Genomic DNA, 24,469 nt, shown 5'->3' on the forward strand with positions numbered 1-24,469 from the left:
ACCTGTAGCTCAGGATTTGCAGCAAGTTGTTGTTTGAATCTTCTTCACATCTAATGTGGAAAAGAAGTAGATTGGATGGAACAACTCTTTCAATATATGACAGCTTGGATGTCAGAGTGCATGATATCACTGTAGATACTAAAGTTAGCAAATGTAATTATAATGGTGGTGTCTGGTTCTGGGTTGGAGGGACTTAAAGAAGAGCGTCACTCTGAGGTCAACAGTTGATTCAAAAGTAGATGTGGCAGGAAATGGTTATCACTCTCTGTTTCAGTCTTTCTGAGGCGTTCTCTGCCTTTTACCAAGAGTCAGCTGGGACAGTTGACACTAGTTACTGACTAGTTAAGTCAAAAACAAGAAATTCAGGAGCAAAACATCTGAAATTGATCGAGTGGTTAAATTTCTGCAATAAAAATAGCTGTTTCCTACACTGGCAATGATGCAGTCCATTTTGAAAATTCAGTGGGCTAATTTTCCAAATGGTTCCAGAAAGAGAAACGCACAAATTTTGACACTTTTCTAAAAATGGTTAAAGTGTTTATGGAATGGAGAAAGGGCTGCTGACTTTAGCTGTGGGTGGTTTTTAACCCCCAGCAGACCTCTCAGTGCTGCACTTTCCATCAGTGCCACGCCTGGCAGCCTCAGAGGTCAGCAATCGATGTGTTTGGAGGGCGGGGTTTTATTTTGACAGCAGGCTGGGAGATACGGAGAGGTAGAGGGAGATCAGTGATCCAGCCTGCCTTCAGTACGACCGGTCTTTCATGCGGGACATGATGGACACTATTCACGTAGGACCTTCTTCCTTTGCTTGTCTTCATTCTCTTTGTTTGTGTGTTCTTGTGTTTATTGAGGAAATGATTGGCCTCGTGTATTGGTGTTTTCCACTTTCATTTTTCATGGACTTTGACAGAATTGACTCGACTTCCTCTTTCCATCGAAGAGAAAACCTGTTATTTCTCTCTTCTTCCACTCACTTCTGTTCCCCTTATAACAGTCTTTATGTATTGAACCCAGCTGTACTTCATCTCTTAGAGGCTCTGCCACTGTAGCACAGGAAAATTCTAGTAACAGGTTTACAAAAGCAAGATTTGTGTCACCTTGTGTGTCCAAATCCAGCTGTTTGTCTTAACAAGTGCATAAAGCTCCAGCTATTCTAAACATATATTTATTCTGATGCGTGTTTAAGAGTCTGAGTGTGTTATTGATTCATGCTGTTGATCTCTTTGACAGAATGTGTGTTTTTTGTTTCAGCAGCGGAACCTAGAGGGCTACGTGGGCTTTGCCAACCTCCCCAACCAGGTGTATCGGAAGTCTGTCAAAAGAGGGTTTGAGTTCACATTAATGGTTGTAGGTAAGTTGGAAACATCAACACCTTGACTGTAAGTGAGGACACTCATGTGCATGTTTGCTTCTATTGTGTGTACACCTGCCACTGCTGTGTGTTTTTCATTGCTGCATGCATGAGTCATCAGCACAGGTTCAAAGACAGTAAAACATGTGTGGCATCCCATACATGTCACATTCAGCTGCTCAGGATGAAGAGTTGACAGTTTAAAAGGCAGTTAAAGGCTTCGAGGTGTTGTTGTTTTTTTTTTTTTTGTTGTTTTTTTTGCCTGTCCCATTTGGTTCTTTAGCCATCAGAATTGTTGTCTGAAGACCAACAAGGATACCCAATGGATTTACTTTGCCAAATGAATCATCGTGGCATTGCCGTATTGGTCCATTTGGTCGATCTTTGTTTTTATTATTTCTTATATTTTATTTTCAGATGTTACAGACGGGACAGACATGAGTGAGGGATAGGAAAGGGAGAAAGAAAGAGGAAGGAAAGGAAAAACAGAAGGGGAGAGGGACAGTGAGAAAGGGGGGGAGAAAAAAAATAAAAATCTCCTGGATCACCTGTTGAGAGAAGAATAGAAAACAAGCAAAAAAAACAAAGCAACATACTAAACACAACACCATCGCATTAATCTAGCTAAGTGTAAACAGCAGTAAATACTAAATATTCAATGTTGTTGTGCAGCACGCAGGACAGATGTGCTTCGAAGTAGCAGCCAAGAAAGGTGTAATTTGGGTCTACGAGCAGTGAACACCCGTGTGCATACCTGTGTGGATCAGCGCGCTTGTATTCCAAAGGTTTCTCCATGTAACGATCTGCTAGGGAGTGTGGGGGGGCCACAGCCCCGTCCTCCGGGGTGTGAAGCGGGTATGGAGGAGATCAAAACTCTAGACATCCAGAGGCCCCCAGAACACAAGAGACCATGGAAGACCAACAAAGGGGCAGCCGCGCCACTGTCCCAGTAAGAGCTGAGGAGAGTCCCAGATGAGGGCTCACTCAGCAGCCGCGGAGCAGAAGCCAGGGGGAGTTGCAGTGACGCGCCCATGAGCTCCGCTGGCCCCCAGCTGTGCCTGAGTGACCGAGCCCCAGGCCGAGAGGCCGGGGGCACCCCACCTCCGAAGGGGCCCAAGCGAGCCCCAGGCTCCAGGCCCCGATAAGCGGCCGCCAAGGAGTGAGCCGGTGTGTACCTGGACGCCCATCCCCAGACACAAAGAACCACCAACGCACCGACACCTGAGGGAGTCCGCCACTGGCAGGGGAAGTGGTGGTGGGTGGAGATAGGCCTCCAAACCTTGGAGGGCCTGAGGTGTCCCCAGAGAGGTGGCGTCTGATACCCAACCTGACATACAGACACAGACATACAGGCACACACAGACACAAACATCCATTCCCACCCTCATGCTCTCATATGCACTTACTCCACACTCAACCAACGTGGAGACAGACATAAAGAGACGCTGTACACACGATCACACTCCCCAAGCGTACTCTACAAACCGGGTCTAGGTACCCTTGCCCCTGGAGGGGGGAACTGCACCCAGACCCAGGTGGTGTTACCCCTTTCCCTGCGGTGGGGAGAGGCAGACCGCCCCGACTCCGTAGCAGCAGGGAGGCCCCACACCCCAGACCGCAGTCGGACGGCCATCTCCTCCTAGCCCTCCCGCTCCAGCAGGCCGCAGAGAACGGGGGTGGGAGAAGACTCCAAACCTCCCTCCACCCGCTCATTGTAGTGTTGATGCATGTGTGTTCTAAGGTGCAATTAAAACCCAGGAGGGCATGGAGCTACCTGCCAGAGAGCAGCAGGTAAGCGCATAGTCCCTCCTGATAGCCCTCAATGTCTAAGTGTATTTAAAATTGAGAGGTGGGCAACGACGCCAGGGGTGAGGTGTACACCCTGATGGTAATTTGGACTCCGTGATTGTGCCCACCCCCAAGATCCTATATGTATGTGTAATGAGAGTGTGAATAATGTGAATGTCTAAGTTGTGGGATAAAATTGAGGCAGAGGCAGCCAGAGTGGGGAGGGGGGGGTAGCCTCCTCTGCACCCTGGTGACATACCCCTACTCCAAGGCCCTGCATGTGTGGGTGGTTGTGGTGGAGCGGGAAGAGGGAGGCAGCTGGAGATGGGGAGGGAAGGAAGGGAGGGGCAGGTAACCCCTCCCTGGGGCCAGCTCCCCCGCTGACCCCAGTAGGCACTCCCATACTCCGCGACCCGCCAGGGAAAGGGCCCAGGCCCATCCAGACCGGGGCCCAGTGCAGCAGCGCCCCCTGGCCCCACAGAGCCCGGGACAGTCCACCCAACCCCACCACAGAGAAAACTGCACCCACCCCACCATCCACTCATCTTCCAGACTACATAAGACAGTAAACGCCCAGGCTGAGATCTTCCTCCACCTCTCCTGTATCTCCCCCTCCTGCAGAGAGAGTTCCTGAGGAGAGGAAAGCTCCTGCAAGATGTGGCTTCGAGGTGTTGTTCAGTGATGAAGAAAGTGTGTCTGTCACCTTAGTAAAAGATGGATTTCCACAGTTTCCCACAAGGGTTTTCTCACGTTCCTCTGGCCAGGACGCACAATGACACATCAGTGTGTTTTGGATGACTTCATTTGGAAAGTAAGCTGCAGGATGTCTGGTGAAAAATGTGGCTAACTGCATTACAGAGCAGGGGAAGTGGACAGGGGAGTGGTGGAACAATGGCTTGGATTGTCTATATAGATCTGAAGCAGAAGGTGGTCCACAGTTATTTTGATTGTAACAGATACGACTTTTGTTGTTGTTGTAAATATGTCCTCCATGTTTGTTCAGCTGTCACACATTTTGCTATGTATTTTTCACATAATGCTAAATATGTAAAAGGTCACTTTTTCACCAAGTTTTTTTTCACCAGCCAGTGCAATCCTAACTCGGGCATATAATGGCACAACACAAAGATTCAGATTTGTTTCTACTGTAATAGCCGTGTGTCTAGTTTGCCGGCTACTATAACTTAGCTACACATCTGTCTGGCTGTAGGTGTTTTGTTGCTGATTCTTTTCTATCTTTATACTGATTCTCAGATACAATATACTGTGTATATACAGCAACAGGACACTAGAATATAATAACGTGCAACAGCACAACAACAGTGCAGAATAATCATGTTTCTCATCACTGCCAGTCTTCAAAAAAACATCCACATGCCTTATCTGTGTGCTTCAGTTTCTCTTGTTTTGCATACTTCTTTGTCAGGAGTGTTAGTTTGTCTCTCTGCGTTCTCCAGCTTTATTACCCCATCTCTAACCCTAAAGTAAATAATACCATCTGACGTTAGTGCTTAGCTCTGTGTAGCCAAACTTCCTTATTTGGCCACAACAGGGAAATGAAACTTACAATATGAGTTGATCTTAAAGGAAAAATTCCAAAATTTTGGGAAACGCTCTTAGTGGCTTCCTGAAAAGGAATCGTCTTTAGCAGACTGAAGAATGGACTCATTTCTAACTCATAGTAAGTAAAAGCAAGTCAATATTGGTAACCAATCGCTGTTGCTCTGTTTTGCTACTGATTTGACTTTTGGGGAAAAATATTTCTTGTTGTGCTTTAGAAATATTCTTTGTTTTTGTCTTAAACTGAACAACTTTTAAAATGTTTTAAGAGGTCATAAATCTAACTCTGTAGCCTGTGGTGACCCCGAGCTGTTCAGTGAATGGAGAGAGACATTAACGCAAAGAGGCGTCCACTCATTATTGTCTCAGTCTGGGGGTTTTAGTTTCCTGTTTAGTAAACAGCCACTGTGGAGGAGCAGTCGAGTGACAGTTTGGGAGAGGGCCACAAAGATCCACAATCAGCACCATCCTGTTTCAGGGTTTCTCACACGCGGGCCCCTCCGTCGCGTCTCAGATTTCTTAGCATGCAGCAGCATATAAATTTCACACATAACTAGCGAGCACGTTTTAAAGAGAAAGTTCAGTGGAAAGTTTCTCAGCTGCAGTCTGTTCCTGTATTCATCACACTGTTGTCTGAAAACGCTTGTTTTATTTAAACAGCACAGAGTGCAAAGACACTGATCACAAATTCTAGTACATCATGTTTTACCCGATTTATCAGGGTTACTGGTAAAAAATTGCATCATAATTATCATTTTTGAAATCTTAAAAAGAAAACACACAAAAAAGAAAAAAAAATACATCTTATTAATACTGGCTAATTAGGATTCAGTTACACACGAATACTTGTTGGTTTTGGGGACGAGGCTCTGAAGGCGAAGAATCTTATCACAGGGAGGTTTTTGGTATGGTACTGCATACACGCACTGGAGAAAAAAAATGTGACAGGAAGGACCTGCTGAGACTCTGGATTAATCCATAGTGTTGCTGAAACAGCAACTAGTGTGTTTCTGTCTACCCAGATAAAGAGCTTAACGGGTTAAAAGTACCAATTAAATATGCAGGGCCACTTGTAATTGAGGTTGGCTCATGCAGTTTCAACACTTTTTGCAGCTTCTGTTGTTATATCTGTTAACATAGTTATGTTAGGCGTTTACTTCTACTGTTACCCTGAACAAATTTCCAGAGCAGTAGGTTAAACATTTGCGTCTGCATCATAAAATGCGGACTCGACCAAATATGAGGCTCATAAAAGTCACGATCACAGAACAATGTATTTTAATGGAGAAGTTGCAGAGGGGAAAAAAAGGAAATACCAGTGTTAGAAAGAGAGACAGAAGAGCTGATTATGTTTTGACTTGACGAGCAGCCAACTGGAGCTACAGTCTGAGACTAAAGGTTGGCTTCAGTTCTGCTGTACTTGGCATTGTCACGAAGTGTGAAAGCTCAGCTGGCCTCTGAGGCCCTGCATTGTTCTGCCGCACTTTTGGAAAGACAGATGGTGAAATATTAGACGACTGGGCTGATGCCTGCAGCTCACTTGCTCAGATTCCAGTAGTGCAAGCAAACACTTGAGCTTATTGTTAAGGCTTGACCTTAGAAACAAAAATGAAACCCCCCCCAAAAAGAATTTTAAGTAAATATTACACTCTTAATCTATTAAATGGTAAATGGCCTGTATTTGTATAGCGCTTTTCTAGTCCCTAAGGACCCCAAAGCGCTTTACACAACCTGTCATCCACCCATTCACACACACATTCACACACGGGTGATGGCAAGCTACATTGTAGCCTGGGGTGCACTGACAGAGATTTTTTTTTTTTTTTTTTTTTTTTAATGAAATTCGGTTTTTATTTTATTTATTTGGGGAATAAAGGAAAAATAAATCTCTCCTCTGCTCTGTTTCACCTTGAGTCTTTTTTCTGTTCCCCCCCCCCCCACAGATCATAGGAGAGAGGGGTTAAAATAACCTTACCCAGGTTAACAGATATTTGTTACTTGCAATTTTTGATAAGATAAGACTTTATTGATCCCACAACAGGGAAATTTTTGCGTCACCTCAGCTCAGGTACAGACATCAGAAGGAAATACAAAAATACAAATAAGTACAATCGATGAAAAAAAGTAAGATAATACACTATATACAATGGTAGCATACACAGTATGTGATTATGGATATGGTTGGAAATATGGAAGACATAAAATATATAGCTTGACATAACTATTGTACCACTACTATTCCTATGTATAGACATGTACACACACATGTACACACTAAATATACATATGTATACATTTAGGGGTGCAACGATACACAAAATTCACGGTTCGGTTCGATACTTTGGTGTCACGGTTCGATATTTTTTCGATACAAAAAAATGTTCATGCCTTTTAATTTGTCATTTATTAAAATTATAAATATATATTTTAACTCAAAAGTACAGTTTTTAAATTTAACCCTAACCCTTGTGCGTGTTTTTTATTTTGACAGCGAATGCGCACCTGCGGACCACTTATGTGCAGCCCTGGTTATTTAGCTCGTCATATTGCAGCCACAGAAATTCTTTTGTCCATGAAACCATAAAGCTGCACTTTCTTTTTGCCTTATAGTCTGATTTGTCATAACTTTTCCGTTTTGTGGTAAGCTTTTCTTTGGCTGTCACTTCTTCACCCTGACCTGTCTTATTTGGCTCAGCAGAACTAAAATATATATCCTGCTGCTTTTACACACGCACTCGCATAAGCTCAGCGTTTCTCTGCATCCTCTCACATGTTTAAGCTGCGGGAGATTTCACTCGTCATGTTTGCATAGTAAGCTAACGATTGATAAGACGATGTCAGAGGAATTGGTGCGCAAATTATCATCACTCGCCAATCGGTGCTGTCGCTCTCTATACACAGTTCGCGCGATTACAAAGTGAAAGCAAAAAACAAGCGCAAATTCAAACGCGATTTCAATATGTCACATATTGACAGTGGCTCACCGATGCCAATGACATAATTACCCAGCTACATTTCCAAAAGAATGCAAAAGCATTGACATATATTTTTCCTTCCTACAATAGGCCGACGGGCAGGGCAGAGATAGATTTTGGTAGCCCGGCTGGAAAAAATCGCTAGCCCCGGGACGTCGGGCTAGCGATATTGCGAGCCCTGTATCTGATTGAGGAATCACTCATCTTTGGAAAAGAGAGTTTATTACAGAGAAATGGCTCTTTCCAAAATAAAAGCTATACTATACGCTTCTTCTGGGCTATATTCTTAGCAGCATATTAAACATATCAGGTCCCCATAAGGAGAATCATGTGCTAACGGCTGTCTAAATGACTCGGGTAAAGTTTGTAGCATGCATGCTTGTCGTTTTTGTCTGCTTCCGCTTGTCTTTGCACTAGGATCATGTAAATGTGCAGTCATATTCGTTGTGTTCCCACTAGTGCTTTCAGGTTAATCTCGTTGAAATGACCTTAGGCTAGACGGCCAACACGTTAACGAGCTAACTGCGCTAACACACTAGTTCCCACCCATGTAATTAAGCATTGCGTGGCACATCCAACATACTGTTTTACTTTTGTCCAAGGCTTACCTTCAGGGTCATACGTCACATGAAAACCAAAATAATTCTAAACGCCAGATCTGAATGAGGGTGGGGGAGGTTCAATTTGCCATGTTGCAAGGAGAGCTTAACTTCTGTCTCGCTAGCTTGCCCTGCGCTCTTCCTTCTGATGATGCTGTCGGTGTTGAGCGCTCAGTGGATCTGCGCTCGACAGTGCAGCCTAGGCGGAGTAGTCGAACGCAGATTCACTGAGCGCTCCACACAGACAGCATCGTCAGAAGGAAAGTTGATAAAATAAATTACAAATGTTGTATTGTTCGATACATATGCGTACCGAACCGAAAGCACTGTATCGAACGGTTCAATATCGATACGAATATCGTTGCACCCCTAGTATACATATACATACACATATACCTGCACATGTCCGTACACATGGAAGGTCCATTATGCATGAAGTGGTGACCGTGGATGTTCAGTGTCCAGTGACTTATGACATCGTGATTGAGGAGTTATAGAGTCTAACTGCTGTTGGGATGAATGATCTGCGAAAGCGCTCCTTCCTGCAGCGAGGGTGTTTCAGTCTCTGACTAAAGGAGCTGCTCAGCCCACTCACATACTCGTGCAGTGGGTGATGTGGGTTGTTCGTGATGGATGTCAGCTTTACTAACATCCTCCTCTCGCCAACCACCTCCACAGACTCCAGGGGACATCCCAGCACGGAGCTAGACCTCCGCACCAGTTTGTCAATCCTGCTCCTGTCCCTGTCCGTGCAGCCACTCCCCCAGCAGGCCACTGCATAGAAAAGGGCAGATGCTACCACAGTGTCATAGAATGTCCTTAACAGAGTCCTGCAGACTCCGAAGGACCTCAGTCTCCTCAGCAGGTGGAGTCGACTCTGGCCCTTCTTATACAGGATGTCTGTATTTGTAGTTAGGGCTGCCACGATTAGTCGACTAGTCACGATTATGTCGACTATTAAAATCGTCGACGACTAATTTAATAGTCAACGCATCGTTTGAAGCTTTGTAAGATCACAAAGGACGCAGGAATGAGTAGTAGGATTTAAGAGTGTAATAACGGACTGAAACAGAAGATGGCAGCACTGCATGTACAAGGATGCCAGCTGCCGTTAAACCCCGAAGAAGAAGAAGCTGTGTCCCAGAATTCATAGCGCAGCCCAGCGCAGTTGTCAACAATGGCGGCAGCAATGGCGTGTCCAGCGGGGTGGCCTGGGGGGGCACAGGCCACCCCCCCAACCAGACAGGCCACCCCAGGTGCCACCCCAAAGGCAAAACAATAAAATTCAATCAAATATCAAATGTCCGATTATGTTTTCACGGTGACGCTCAGATATCCGAGTGTAAGTGAATGCAGCATCGGCTTCTGCGCTATGTGCATCAGGTTAGCAAAGGTAGGAGAGCGAAGCACGAAAGACAACACTGCAGGAAACAGTTTTTCGGTGAAAGAAAACGAGGACAGAATAAATGTCCCGGTAAGTAATATTAAGTTTGTTGAGTTTAGTAAACTAAGGTGAAATTAGAATACCAAGGAAAAAAACAACACTTAAAGAATTATTGCAGCTGTGGAATATTTCAGACAGTATGCTACTGAGGGCAGCTAACATACGAGTTATGAGTTATAAGATGTAATCTAAGTCGTAACATTGCTGTATGGAGCTGCAGATTTGGTTGCAGGTTAACATAGCTGGACTGGCCATCGGGCATACCGGGCATCTGCCTGGTGACTTATTTTTTTATTTTTTTTGTAATGGCATGAACAATGAGAGGTGGTGGATTGGCCAGATGCAGGTCGATGTGTAGAAATAACTCCGTTGTTTTGTGGTGGCTATGACGGGGCTTCCACAGAGGCCAGCAGGTGGATGAGGGAAGGGGAGGCAGGAGGAGAGCCCCGAGGCAGCCGCCAGTCCGAGTGTCAGGTGAACTGAACTTCAGGTAAGAAGTCATGACCTGCAGTCTATCTGGGTCAGATACAAACTAAGTTTAGGTGGAGTTTATTTTCATTGTGCTGACTTTTTACTGTCAGTTGCAATAACTCATACTGCGTTCTAGCCAGCTTGACAGAGTTTTTATACAGCTGGGTGGGTGCTATGATGTTACTGATAGTGAACTTTATTTTATTCATAAGGTTAGTAGAGTTGCCAACGGCTCCTTAAAAATGGAATGGTCCCTCATTCAGAGAAAATATTACACGTTTCGTATTGAGCTGAGAAGAGATGCAGTTTGTCCCGAACTTTAGCTAGAATGGAAAAAGACACAAAGCTGGAGTTATTTATTTATTTATTTATTTATTAACCTTTATTTAACCAGGAAGATCCCATTGAGATTAAAAACCTCTTTTTCAAGGGAGACCTGGCCAAGATAGGCAGCAGCAGATGTCTCACAGTTACAGAAATTACTCAAACACAGGCAGCAACAACACACATGCAACAATAAGTGAAAGAATACAAATAAAATAAAAATAAAATTCAATAAAATTCAAATAAAATAAAAAGTCAGTTAAAATGACAATCAATCTAATTGAAACAGTTGCATGTTATGGACTTGGCCTCAAGGATTCGTAGTTTAGATTTAAAATCACTTAATGAAATGAATTCAGTCATTTTCCATTCCTTCTGCAGTTTGTTCCAGGCCGAGGGTGCTAAATGGACAAAAGCTCTTTTACCAAGTTCAGTTCGGGCAAATGGAACAGAAAGCAACAAGTAACCATGCGGACGAAGAGAATACCGACCAGCATGTTTCATTACAAGCAGGGAACATATATAAGAAGGCAGCAACCCAAGTATCGCCTTATATATAAAACTGTATAAATGAGAGTTCCTCCGACTTACCAAAGCAGGCCATCCCACCTGAGAGTATAACTCACAGTGGTGAGTCTGAAATTTACAGTTAGTGATGAACCTCAGAGAAGCATGATACACAGAATCAACCATTCGAAGACATTGAGCAGAAGCATTCATATATAGAATATCACCATAATCCAGCACAGGCAAGAATGTTGCAGCAACAAGCCGCTTCTTTGTATTAAAAGAGAAACACAACTTATTTTGAAAATAAAATCTCAGTTTTAACTTCAGGTTTTTCACAAGATTCTCTACATGTGGTTTGAAGGTAAGCGAGTCATCAATTAAGATTCCCAGATATTTATAGGTGTGAACCAACTCTATTTTATTACCTTCAAGAGTGGTTACTGATGGGATTGTTTGGGCTCGTCTCCTTAATTTAGAAAACAACATGAGCTTTGTTTTGTCTGCGTTGAGAACAAGTTTAAGCTGATGTAATGAGTGCTGGACAGCAGAAAAGGCTTTCTGCAAGGAGTCGATGGCTTGGACAAGAGTTGAACGTCTTTACGCTGCACAGCTGCCTCTTCTTCTCTCATTCTCTCCCCCTCCCTCTCCTGTTGCTACTTCAATCATGAAACTGATCAATGATCAGCTGATCGGCTTTTCTCTCTTGTTTATTTATCGCCCACTTTGCACCAGAAACAGGAAACCAGCAGATGTTGCGCTAAACAACAGCAGCACGTTTAAGCTTGATCAGCTGTTGTTAGAATGTATTTAATATTAATTTCTAGTATCAGCTGATGTTTGCTGGAGCCACAGCTGTAAAGCTGCTGGTCATTATGTCGGTTTGGATATCTGGTGAGAGGGAAACATGAAACCAGGAGATGTCCTTACTGAATCATCAGAGCTGAACAGGTGATGGAGAAACAGGTTTACCTTTTAGGTCACATGAATGAGTTGAAGGGAAGTTTTGAACTGTTTCTGAGAGGCAAATAACACCAGGATCCTTTTTTATGTAGCTGACAGCTGGTAACTGTGCAGGGGTGGATCTAGGAAAGTTTTGCCAGGGGGGCAGGTAGGGCATTAACAGGGAAAGGCACAAAGAAATACTTTTCTTTCTTATTCTCATTTAAAATACCTAGTTTTTATTAAATAATTATCTAAATCTTACAACCAAAGTTTTTATCTGACGTAAAATGTATAGAAATCATACATATACCAACAAGACAGTGTACATCACTGTCACAACAGGGTTTGTTTTCAGTCAGTCTTTATGGCTTTACTACCTGGTGGGTCGGCCTGTAGTGAAAATGCCCAATTTTTTTGTCCCAGTCCAGCCCTGCAGGTTAATACTGGCAGTGTCACCATGCCAGCTGACTGTATTTCATCATCAGCCAGTGCTGTTCTTTATCAATATTACCAAAGTTTACCATAAGGCAGCATAGAAAGTATTTACTTGCTTTCAGGTTTTATTCAAATGTTAGTCTTTTCAGTTGTTTCCCCACTTTTTTCCTGTTTCAAAATCAAACACCAGTTTGTGAGAAGATTATCTTCTTTTTTTAACAGGCAGATAAAGTTTTACATTGGAACTGGCTAATTTGTCAATTGTATGTTACAAATGTTCGTATTTTAATATTCAAAAATGTTTTTGCCCAAAACATATGTGCAGTATATGTCAGTAAAAATACTATGCAAATATTGCTGTCCTTGAATGCTGAGTAAACACTGACAAAGCACTGATTGTATCTCTTGTACTTTATCAACGCAGTATCTAAAAACTTTGCACCGTAGTGGTTAAAATCTCATTCTAATAAGAGTTAAAAGTGCATTTGGTTATTAGGTTTATAGGATTATTGAATTATGGTTAAGGGTTGGTAGAATTTTTTTTTAAACATTATCTGCCAATTACATCTGCCACCCTTCTCAAAATCTGTGCCCCTACCTGGCCCCCCCAACAAAAATTTTCTAGACACGCCACTGGGCGGCAGCTAGTTAGTTTTAACTTTACTCTTATTATTCTTTCTGGGTCACAAAATAAATGTTTAACATATTTTCAGGCGAGAATGTAGCTGTGTAAACCTCAAATATCTGCTCAGTTTATCAAGACACCACATATTTTCAAAAGCGCTCCGACGTTTTCGGAGACGTCTGTTACCCACTAGCTCGTTAGCTAGGCGGGGGCAAGGCTAACTAGAGCCGTGAGAACACCGGACTCCTGGCAAATCGTTTTCAAACCCACCGCCGTCTTTCGCTAGTCAGGTTAAATATATATATATATATATATATATATATATATATATACACACACACACATATATACACACACACACATATATACACACACACACATATATACACACACACACATATATATACACACACACACATATATATACACACACACACACATATATACACACACACACATATATATACACACACACACACACACACACACACACACACATATATATATATATATATATATATATATATATATATATATATATATATATATATATATGTCACTTAGATAACTTAAAAATGTTATTGTTTGGCTTTCTTTAGTATTTTATTTGTTCCTGAGTAAATCGGTTTGGCTGAGATTAAAGTTATAGTTTTTGCACAGCTAAAACTGTCAAGCAGACAGCTGATTATCAGAAGTGTGAGACGCTGGAGAATATACTCCGGTGTCCTGTTATATTTTAGAAAGCAAGGAGTTTATTAAACTTCACCGAAACATTCTGCAAATTTCATTAAAAATAAACTACCATCTTGTCTTTATTTTTAGTTAGCACAAACACTTCAAGCTGTAAGCTAATGATAGTTATATAAGACCAGATGCTGCTGGTGCAATAAGCTGTACGCTGTACGTCCAATGGATGATGATCTGATTAGTCGACTAATCGCAAAAATAATCTGTGACTAGTCGACTATCAAAATAATCGTTTGTGGCAGCCCTATTTGTAGTTCAGTCCAGTTTATTGTTGAGGTGAACACCCAGGTACTTATAAGAGTCCACTATCTCAATGTCTTTCCCTTGGATGTTCACCGGTGTTGTAGGGGGTTTGATTGATTGATTGAATCTTTATTTTGAACATGTTGAAAAAGTATAAAAAAAATAGAATTAAAAGAGACAAATGAACAAAGCAAACAAAAGGAAAACGAGCAACCACAACTCCAAATAACGTCCATGTTCAAAAAGGAGCAGGAAGAAGCATAAGCTTATTTAATCCCACCCCTTTTCCACTATCTAGTATCAATAGACTACAGAAATACCTCCTTGCAATTACATTATATGTTATGTGTCATTTTTTTTTTTAATATATACACATATATGTTTCTATCTATCCATACATACGTATATACACACATACGCACATATACACATTTTCAATAACCCCATTAACACCTCAAGGATACACAACCTACAATTTTATATATATATATATATATATATATATATATATATATATATATATATATATATATATATATATATATATATATATATTAGGGGTGCAACGATATTCGTATCGATATTGAACCGTTCGATACAGTGCTTTCGGTTCGGTACGCATATGTATCGAACAATACAACATTTGTAATTTATTTTATCAACTTTCCTTCTGACGATGCTGTCTGTGTGGAGCGCTCAGTGAATCTGTGTTCGACTACTCCGCCTAGGCTGCACTGTCGAGCGCAGATCCACTGAGCGCTCCACACAGACAGCATAGTCAGAAGGAAGAGCGCAGGGCAAGCTAGCGAGACAGAAGTTAAGCTCTCCTTGCAACAGGCAAATTGACCCTCATTCAGATCTGGCGTTTGGAATTATTTTGGTTTTCATGTGACGTATGACCCTGAAGGTAAGCGAGTCATGGACTAAAGTAAAACAGTATGTTGGATGTGCCGTGCAATGCTCAATTACATTGGTGTGAACTAGTGTGTTAGCGCAGTTAGCTCGTTAACGTGTTGGCCGTCTAGCCCCATGCACGGAGCGATCGGCGGTAGCTCGTTAACGGAGATTTGCCGTGTTGTGGCGTTAAGGTCATTTCAACGAGATTAACCTGAAAGCACTAGTGGGAACACAACGAATATGACTGCACATTTACACCGACATCATCCTAGTACAAAGACAAAAACAACAAGCATGCTACTAACTTTAGCCGAGTCATTTAGACAGCTGTTAGCACATGATTCTCCTTATGCTGCTGAGAATATAGCCCAGAAGAAGCGGATAGTATAGCTTTTATTTTGGAAAGAGACATTTCTCTGTAATAAACTCTCTTTTCCAAAGATGAGTGATTCCTCAATCAGATACAGGGCTCGCAATATCGCTAGCCCGACGTCCCGGAGCTAGCAATTTTTTCAGTCGGGCTACCAAAATCTATCTCTTCCCTGCCCGTCGGGCTATTGTAGGAAAAATATATGTCAATGCTTTTGCATTCTTTCAGAAATGTAGCTGGGTAATTATGTCATTGGCATCGATGAGCCACTGTCAATATGTGACATATTGAAGTCGCGTTTGAATTTGCGCTTGTTTTTTGCTTTCACTTTGCAATCGTGCGAACTGTGTATAGAGAGCGACAGCACTGATCTGTGAGTGATGATAATTTGTGCACCAATTCCTCTGACATCGTCTTATTAATCGTTAGCTTACTATGCAAACATAACAAGTGAAATCTCCCGCAGCTTAAACATGTGAGAGGTTGATCGCGCAGAGAATCGCTGAGCTTATGTGAGTGCGTGTGTAAAAGCATTTCAGTTCTGCTGAGCCAAATAAGACAGGTCAGGGTGAAGAAGTGACAGCCAAATAAAAGCTTACCACAAAACGGAGAAGTTATGACAAATCAGACTATAAGGCAAAAAGAAAGTGCAGCTTTATGGTTTCATGGACAAAAGAATTTCTGTGGCTGCAATATGACGAGCTATATAACCAGGGCTGCACATAAGTGGTCCGCAGGTGCGCATTCGCTGTCAAAATAAAAAACGCGCACAAGGGTTAGGGTTAAATTTAAAAACTGTACTTTTGAGTTAAAATATATATTTATAATTTTAATAAATGACAAATTAAAAAGGCATGAACATTTTTTTTGTATCGAAAAAATATCGAACCGTGACACCAAAGTATCGAACCGAACCGAACCGTGAATTTTGTGTATCGTTGCACCCCTAATATATATATACCCATACCAACAAACCCGTGCATGCGCACACACATGAAAATATTAGACAAGAACACCCTATCAAATCTCTACCTTTTCCCTGTACCCTGTAAAAACCATATCCTTAAACCGCTTTTTAAACTGCGCCATGCTTGGACATTGCTTCATATCTTTACTTAGTCTGTTCCACAGCTTCACTCCACACACAGAGATGCAAAAACATTTTAATGTTGTACGGATACGAGGATGTTTTAAATTTAATTCCCCCCTCAAATTGTATCCCCATTCCCTTTTAGAAAACATTTTTAGAATATTGTCAAGAAGCAGGTTATTTATTGCTTTATATATAATTTGTGCTGTGAGAAAATGAACCAGATCTGTGAATTTTAGAATTTTTGATTTTAAGAATAGTGGATTTGTATGATCTCTGTAACCAGTTTTATGGATTATCCTTATGGCCCTTTTTTGTAATATAAAGATTGATGATAGCGAACATTTGTAAGTATTGCCCCAAACCTCTGCACAGTAATTCAAATACGGTGCAATCAGGGAACAATAGAGAATGTGGAGTGATTTGTGGTCCAGAATGTGTTTTACTTTACTCAAGATTGAGACACTTCTTGAAATTTTGTTATGTATATGATTTATATGAGACTTCCAGTTTAATTTATCATCTATAATCACACCAAGAAACTTATGTTCAAGTACTCTTTCAATTTCCACACCATCTACATGAATCTGCACTTGTGCATTTCTAAGGGAATTCCCAAATAAGATAATTTTAGTTTTACTTAGATTTAGCGATAGTGACTTCCTCCTGAAGTCTATGATCATCTCCTTTGTCTTGCCGGCGTTGATTTGGAGTACGTTGGTCTCACACCAGCCAACAAAGTCACTGATGACCCCCCTGTATTCCTGATCATTCCCGTCTGATACGCATCCAATGATGGCTGTATCATCTGAGAACTTCTGTAGATGGCAATCGTGCGAATTATAACAGAAGTCTGAAGTGTAAAGCCTGATGTTGAGCCGTCTAAAATCACAGACCCCCAGCTATGCAAAGTCAGGATAAACTGGTGACAGTGCAAGAGTGAAGAGATATTAGAAGCTCCTTCTGGAACAGTAATGTTAAAGTTTTCACACCAGGCAAAGACACTGTCACCTTTTTCCACAATGTCAATGTAAATCCACAGTGGAGTAAAGCACTATTCTATTGATTTCAGTGTTTTGAAAATAGTTTTTGTAAAGTGTTAGTTTGGACTTGCTTTAGAAATTTGATGGTTGGAGGACTGACACAGAAGATAAGCACTTTATGGGCAAGTTTTAAATGACCCAACCCAACCCGAAAAACTAATTTGTGTGTTACATGTCTTGTGCGTGTCAGGCCAGGAAGTAGGGCTGGGGCATATTATACCGTTCACGGTAATACCGGTATAATGTTAGGCAACGATAGGAAAATGAAATATCGCGATAGAATATGAGTAAAACGCGCATGTGCAGTGCCTTTGTTTTCATATGCACATGGCCGATTGTTGAGTGAAACAGATGAACCAGAATTGGTTTGTAAAAATGGTGCAACTTCAGTGATGTGGAACTGGTTTGGTGTTTGTCCGTCAGATACACGACAAAGCACATTTTTTTGCAGAACATGCAAGCGGCCGTTGTTATTGTCATATTTGTCGGACTAAGATGCTCTTAAATCTGGGAGTAATCTGGGTCCTAAACTCCGTATGCTTCAGGTCAAAAGAACACTGCAGCATCACTGAGAGTTAAAAACTGTCTAAATTCTTTCATCTTTAATAAAACGATCAGCATTGCTGCTTTACCCCAAACGTACAGCTCTGCTATCACTTCCAACATAGATGAAGACAGGAAACTAAACAGCAGTGACGTTTGTAGGGTTACTGAAGTTGGGCTAGCTGGTATATAATGATGTGCTACGTGATGGCTAGCGACACAGCTATGTTAGCATAACATAAACAGTGAAGCTGGAGGACGAACACTAACACTTTTCCACTTATAAAAGTTAACGTTAAGGTTCCTGATAGTTAGAGACAAATGCAGTCGCATGGCAGGATGCTGTAAACGGACGAAACTTCAGTCAGGAGAACAACTGAGACAATCCATCCACAATACGAGGTTAGTCATTAATATACTGCAACAACATGGGAATAGAGCAGCTGCCAGAGAATTCAACATTAATGAATCAATGGTACAGAAGTGGAGGAAGCAAGAAGAATGAGTTTAATAAAGTTTGATTTATCTGACTGCTTTGTTTCGCTTAATGTGCCTTATAATCCCGTGCACCTTATGGTCCGAAAAATGCGTACTGCACACTGCAGTTTAATGTTGCAATGCACCTCTTTTTAACTTCAGTGGATATTATACATGGTTATGCTCAGGATATGTCAGCCCATTTCTACTGGAAATGCCTTTTGGTTAAACTTTCAGCAAGGAATTTGCATTTGCACTGTTACATTTTTATAAAGCTTTAATGTACATAAAAACCAGCTTCTTGTTTAAGTGAAAATAAATGGAAGGTTGTGGAGTTGTATTTTGTCTCGCATCAATTATATCGTCAGTTATATCATTATCGCAAATTTTCAAATATATATCGTGATAAATATTTTTGGCCATATCGCCTTGCTCTACCAGGAAGCAGCTCTGTTTGTTCTGCTGTCAGTCAGTCACTCCCTGAGAAGGGACGCCACCAGAAACTGCTCTTCTCTCTCTCTCTCTCTTTTTTTTTTTTTTAAATTCTTCTGTCCTCTCAGTTCTTTCTGCTCTCTGTCAAACTCTGTCTTTCCCTTCCCAGTCCTGCCGCTCACCGAGGGGGTGGGTGGTGGGAGTGCTTCCTGCCTTTTTGTCCAGCTGGCAGATTGAATAGGAACTCCTGGAAAGCTTAGCAAGATCCAGCGCCAGTGCAGAGAGCTGAACAGAGCTAGGAGTCAGACGCGAACTGAGGAGAGCTCAGAGGAGAGGGGAAGCGATGCCTGTTTCACGCTGCTTCTGATGCCTAACAAGGCCACTACTTACCAGCATCGCTCCTCTGCTTTCCCAGAGCTGCTCAGGAGGAGAGCACATCAAAAGCCCTTTAAGAGTCTGAACTCAGGAGTGGCGAAGTTTGATATGAGCTAACGTAGATGGGTTTAAAAGCTTCCCACAACAAAGTTCTCCACATTCTCAGGTCGCAGCTTTCTCGCATGGTTTCAGCTGCTTATAATAGGAATCCATGAAGGAAATTAAGTCACTTGTTACTAGTGGTCAGTGGCAGCGACTGAAGCAGATGGATGAGCCTGAATCTCTTTAACAGATCAAAAGCAGTATCTGCCTCACTGATCCGCATCGTAAAACTGTTTGCCTGTGTGTCCTGCTGTCTCTGCCTTTGTTGTTGTGTTCCTCTAAGCCTGTGTGTGTAGTAACGCTGTGCAGTACGCGTGTCCAGATAAGACCGCCTGCAGGCTTTGGATTGACCGCCTTGCCTACTGACCTTGCAGAAGGCAGTGGTTGAAAGACAGCTTTGGGCCGGTTAATCTGCTGGCTTAACCAGATGCATTGATAGACACTAAACACGCACACATTCACTCACACAATAATGATGTTAACTCTTATTAAGAACCCATTTATTCATGCAATTTACCAAAAAGACAGTCATGTGGAAATGATGCACTGTCCTGCAGGTTCAGGTCACATGCTTCAGTTTGTGCTCCCGTCAGTCAAATCAAACATTTGGTTTGGTTGTGGCTGTCAGCCGAGGTAATTTTATTATTATTGACACTGCTAAAAGCCTGTAATGTGAAGCAGGTTGAACATGCTTACATGGCTTTGCTAGCCAAACGGCAGCAGTCCAGCTAAGTGGTTATGTGCAGGTAATTATTAACTTGATAGGTCAACCCAAGTTTTCCAGTCTACCTCAAAGCACCTTTATAGGAGAGGCCCAGTGTTTGCAGCATATGACCAGTTACAAATATGGACCAGTCTCCTGGGAGTAGAATGATATATTTTACAAACTAATCTCTAATATTAGCAAAAAAAAAATCACAGCAGTCGCTGTGGCCCGAAGTAGAAAGGTATGAGTTTATTGATAGGAAACCCACTGTATCACTATGTTGTCCTCCTTTGTTTTTCATTCCTCTTTCCCCTCACCCACTAACCAGTCACGGCAGATGGCTGCCCCACCCTCAGCCTGGTTCTGCTGAAGTCTCTTCCTGCTAAAAGGGTTTTTTTCCCCACTGTTGTAAAGTACTTTCTCATCATTTCGTTGTTGAGGATTTCTCCCAAACATTGAGATACTGAGAATATAGAGACTAGTATCAAATGTAAACAGTTTAAATAATGTGGGAAGCACTTTAGTTAAATAGAAGTAAATAAATTAAAATGATGAAGTCAGTAGATAAAGATGGGACTTGTTCCAACACTGTCATGTTTTCATGGGAAAAGTATAATTGAGCTGTTGTCCCTTTGACATGTTCCTACAGGCACAATTAATCACTATAGCAATGCTTGCATCACACAGTGTATCTGACTGTAGTGCATGCAGGTTTGCTGCACCACTGTTTATTGGCTCAGCAGAATGGAAGTGAGCAACCGTTGGTGGTAACACCTGTGCTTTTCCTGCTCTGACAAGCCAAAGTGATTGCTGGGAAACCCTGTAAAGCACCACACGAAGAAGCAAGACTGAACTATGATGTTGAGGCTTATTTCTTATTTAATTTTGACCTAAAGAATTATTCTGAAATGTCTTGGATTTAAACTAGAGCTGGGCGATAGAACGATAACGATATGTATCGCGATATAACTTTTGCTCGATAGAGAAATTAAGCTATCGCGATAGACCTCGCCGCTCTTGTCCTCTTAAAAAAAAAAAAAAAAAAAAAGGTCAGCCAATCCAAATTAAGTAGCGCAGAGCCGAACCAATCACAGCCGCAGCGTCACGTCGCGTGCCAAGCCGCACGTGTGTTTGTTTGGGAAGCGGCCAGCAGGTAATGGAGCCAGCGCGTAATGGAGGAAATGAGTGTGCCGACTAGAAAAATCAACCGAGCGTGACCGAAGAGAAAACAGATGATGGTTCCAATGCCGGAGAGATTGTCGAACGGAAGAGCCAAAGAAGTTCCGTAGTGTGAAGGTATTTCGGCTATTTCAAGTCTGACAAAAAACAGAGTAGCGTGCACTGTAAATTGTGCCGAAAGCAAGTCTGGAAATACAATAAACTGGTGCATGCGTCACACTGTGCGCCACGTTATTGTTTCGGTGAAATGAATTTCTACAATACTGTTACTGTTAATTCTACTCTCTGCAGTGTTTAAATGCTTACATATACACACAGTTACTGTCCGTCCACACATACGACTAGGGATGGGTACCGGTGTCCGGTGCCATGATGGCACCGGTTCTGACATAAACGGTAGTAACCAGACCGAAAAGCAGCGCACATTTCGGTGCTTTATTTCGGTGCTTTTTTTTTTCTTGAGCTGTGATACACTTCTAGCCAATCATTTTACGTTTCCGAGAATAGTAGGCGGGCCCAGGTACGTACGTTCTTTTAGAGCAAACTCAGCAGCCTGCAACAAGTGCTTTAAGCTGATACTGTGATACTGTCAAAGGAGGTAACACCTCAAATCCGATGAAACACCTGGCGACGCGTAGCGTTTTTTTTAAAAGCCCAGAAATGCGCCGTATTTGATAGCTTGCTGCGAGACCTCACACCGAGCACATCTACTGCGGGTGGGTTGCTTGTTATGCAACATCCCCCAAAAACACGAAGAGGAGAGTCCTGGCCCCTAGCCCTGCCAGTGTAGCATAAATGATGACGGATGATGATGGCAGCAGCAGCCGTTCTTCTCTGCGTGAGTAGCTAAATGTTGTTCGTGTGTAATTTACGTTGAGTAGGCTAACCACATTATTACATTAATGCATGTAAGGTGAACTAGCAAACATCATCATAGCTACATGCGGCTGTCTTCTTGTTTGATGGCAGATACTCCCTTCACCCTGGCAAAAAAGGCTAAAATGACCAAAGAAAAAGTGGAAAACAGTTAAACATGAGAGGTTTTTGGACAAAGTTTGTGTTTTTTCCATTGTTTAAGCACTGCTTCCAGCCAAGAGTGATACCATACAGTGGGGCAAAAAAGTATTTAGTCAGCCACCGATTGTGCAAGTTCCCCCACTTAAAATGATGATAGAGGTCAGTAATTTGCATCAGAGGTACACTTCAACTGTGAGAGACAGAATGTGAAAAAAAAATCCAGGAATCCACATGGTAGGATTTGTAAAGAATTTATTCGTAAATCAGGGTGGAAAATAAGTATTTGGTCAATAACAAAAATACAACTCAATACTTTGTAACATAACCTTTGTTGGCAATAACAGAGGTCAAACGTTTACTATAGGTCTTTACCAGGTTTGCACACACAGTAGCTGGTATTTTGGCCCATTCCTCCATGCAGATCTTCTCGAGAGCAGTGATGTTTTGGGGCTGTCGCCGAGCAACACGGACTTTCAACTCCCGCCACAGATTTTCTATGGGGTTGAGGTCTGGAGACTGGCTAGGCCACTCCAGGACTTTCAAATGCTTCTTACGGAGCCACTCCTTTGTTGCCTGGGCGGTGTGTTTTGGATCATTGTCATGTTGGAAGACCCAGCCTCGTTTCATCTTCAAAGTTCTCACTGATGGAAGGAGGTTTTGGCTCACAATCTCACGATACATGGCCCCATTCATTCTGTCCTTAACACGGATCAGTCGTCCTGTCCCCTTGGCAGAAAAACAGCCCCATAGCATGATGTTTCCACCCCCATGCTTCACAGTAGGTATGGTGTTCTTGGGATGCAACTCAGTATTCTTCTTCCTCCAAACACGACGAGTTGAGTTTATACCAAAAAGTTCTACTTTGGTTTCATCTGACCACATGACATTCTCCCAATCCTCTGCTGTATCATCCATGTGCTCTCTGGCAAACTTCAGACGGGCCTGGACATGCACTGGCTTCAGCAGCGGAACACGTCTGGCACTGCGGGATTTGATTCCCTGCCGTTGTAGTGTGTTACTGATGGTGACCTTTGTTACTTTGGTCCCAGCTCTCTGCAGGTCATTCACCAGGTCCCCCCGTGTGGTTCTGGGATCTTTGCTCACCATTCTCATGATCATTTTGACCCCACGGGATGAGATCTTGTGTGGAGCCCCAGATCGAGGGAGATTATCAGTGGTCGTGTATGTCTTCCATTTTCTGATGATTGCTCCCACAGTTGATTTTTTCACACCAAGCTGCTTGCCTATTGTAGATTAACTCTTCCCAGTCTGGTGCAGGTCTACAATACTTTTCCTGGTGTCCTTCGAAAGCTCTTTGGTCTTGGCCATGGCGGACTTTGGAGTCTGACTGTTTGAGGCTGTGGACAGACAGGTGTCTTTTATACAGATGATGAGTTCAAACAGGTGCCATTCATACAGGTAACGAGTGGGGGACAGAAAAGCTTCTTACAGAAGACGTTACAGGTCTGTGAGAGCCAGAGATTTTCCTTGTTTGAGGTGACCAAATACTTATTTTCCACCCTAATTTACGAATAAATTCTTTACAAATCCTACCATGTGAATTCATGGATTTTTTTTTCACATTCTGTCTCTCACAGTTGAAGTGTACCTCTGGTGCAAATTACTGACCTCTGTCATCATTTTAAGTGGGGGAACTTGCACAATCGGTGGCTGACTAAATACTTTTTTGCCCCACTGTATATGCCCCATAGCTGCAGAAAAGGCTAACATTGTTATCTTTTTACAAAAAACCAGCTGAGCATGAGAGGTTTTTGGACCAATTTTGTGTTCTCTATTCTTTAAGCACCGGTTTGAGCACCGTTTGAGCACCGGCACCGTTTCAAAAGTACCGATTTGGCACCGGTATCGGATAAAACCTAAACGATACCCATCCCTACATACGACTCGGTTCTGCTTCTATGCCCCAGCTTTGTTTACTATTTCCCACCGAGGCTTCTAGACTTCTGATTGGCCAACATTTCTGCACGGTTAGGAATCTAGCGCCACCTGCTGCTTTGGCATGTTCATAGCAGCGTTTTCCTTCATTTCTGCCTTTATGTGTGGACGGGATTATTTTTTAAAACGAAAACGGAAAATCTCCGTTTTCAAAAATACCCGTGTACGTGTGGACGTAGCCTCAGTCTCTGACTGGAAGCGCTAATTCGTCATTCGGCTTTTGTCAGACTAAAGTAACTGTTAAAACTGTTTGAAAAGCTCAGCTATA

General features: G+C 42.3%; 1 protein-coding gene across 5 annotated transcripts in view; it reads left to right on the forward strand.

The window, feature by feature from the left end:
- LOC113025136 (septin-7-like) overlaps positions 1–24,469 on the forward strand; it is a 72,752-nt gene that overhangs the window by 6,058 nt on the left and 42,225 nt on the right. For 2 of the 5 annotated variants that reach the window (XM_026172585.1, XM_026172588.1), the window contains exon 2: positions 1,252–1,351. In XM_026172585.1, coding sequence (XP_026028370.1) covers positions 1,252–1,351 — 100 coding nt within the window. Of the gene's footprint in view, positions 1–758; positions 789–1,251; positions 1,352–24,469 lie in introns of those variants that run through there. The other 3 variants (XM_026172586.1, XM_026172589.1, XM_026172590.1) reach the window with 2 other exon arrangements.

Source organism: Astatotilapia calliptera, chromosome 7 (assembly GCF_900246225.1).
Source record: "Astatotilapia calliptera chromosome 7, fAstCal1.2, whole genome shotgun sequence".
Taxonomy (NCBI): Eukaryota; Metazoa; Chordata; class Actinopteri; order Cichliformes; family Cichlidae; genus Astatotilapia; species Astatotilapia calliptera.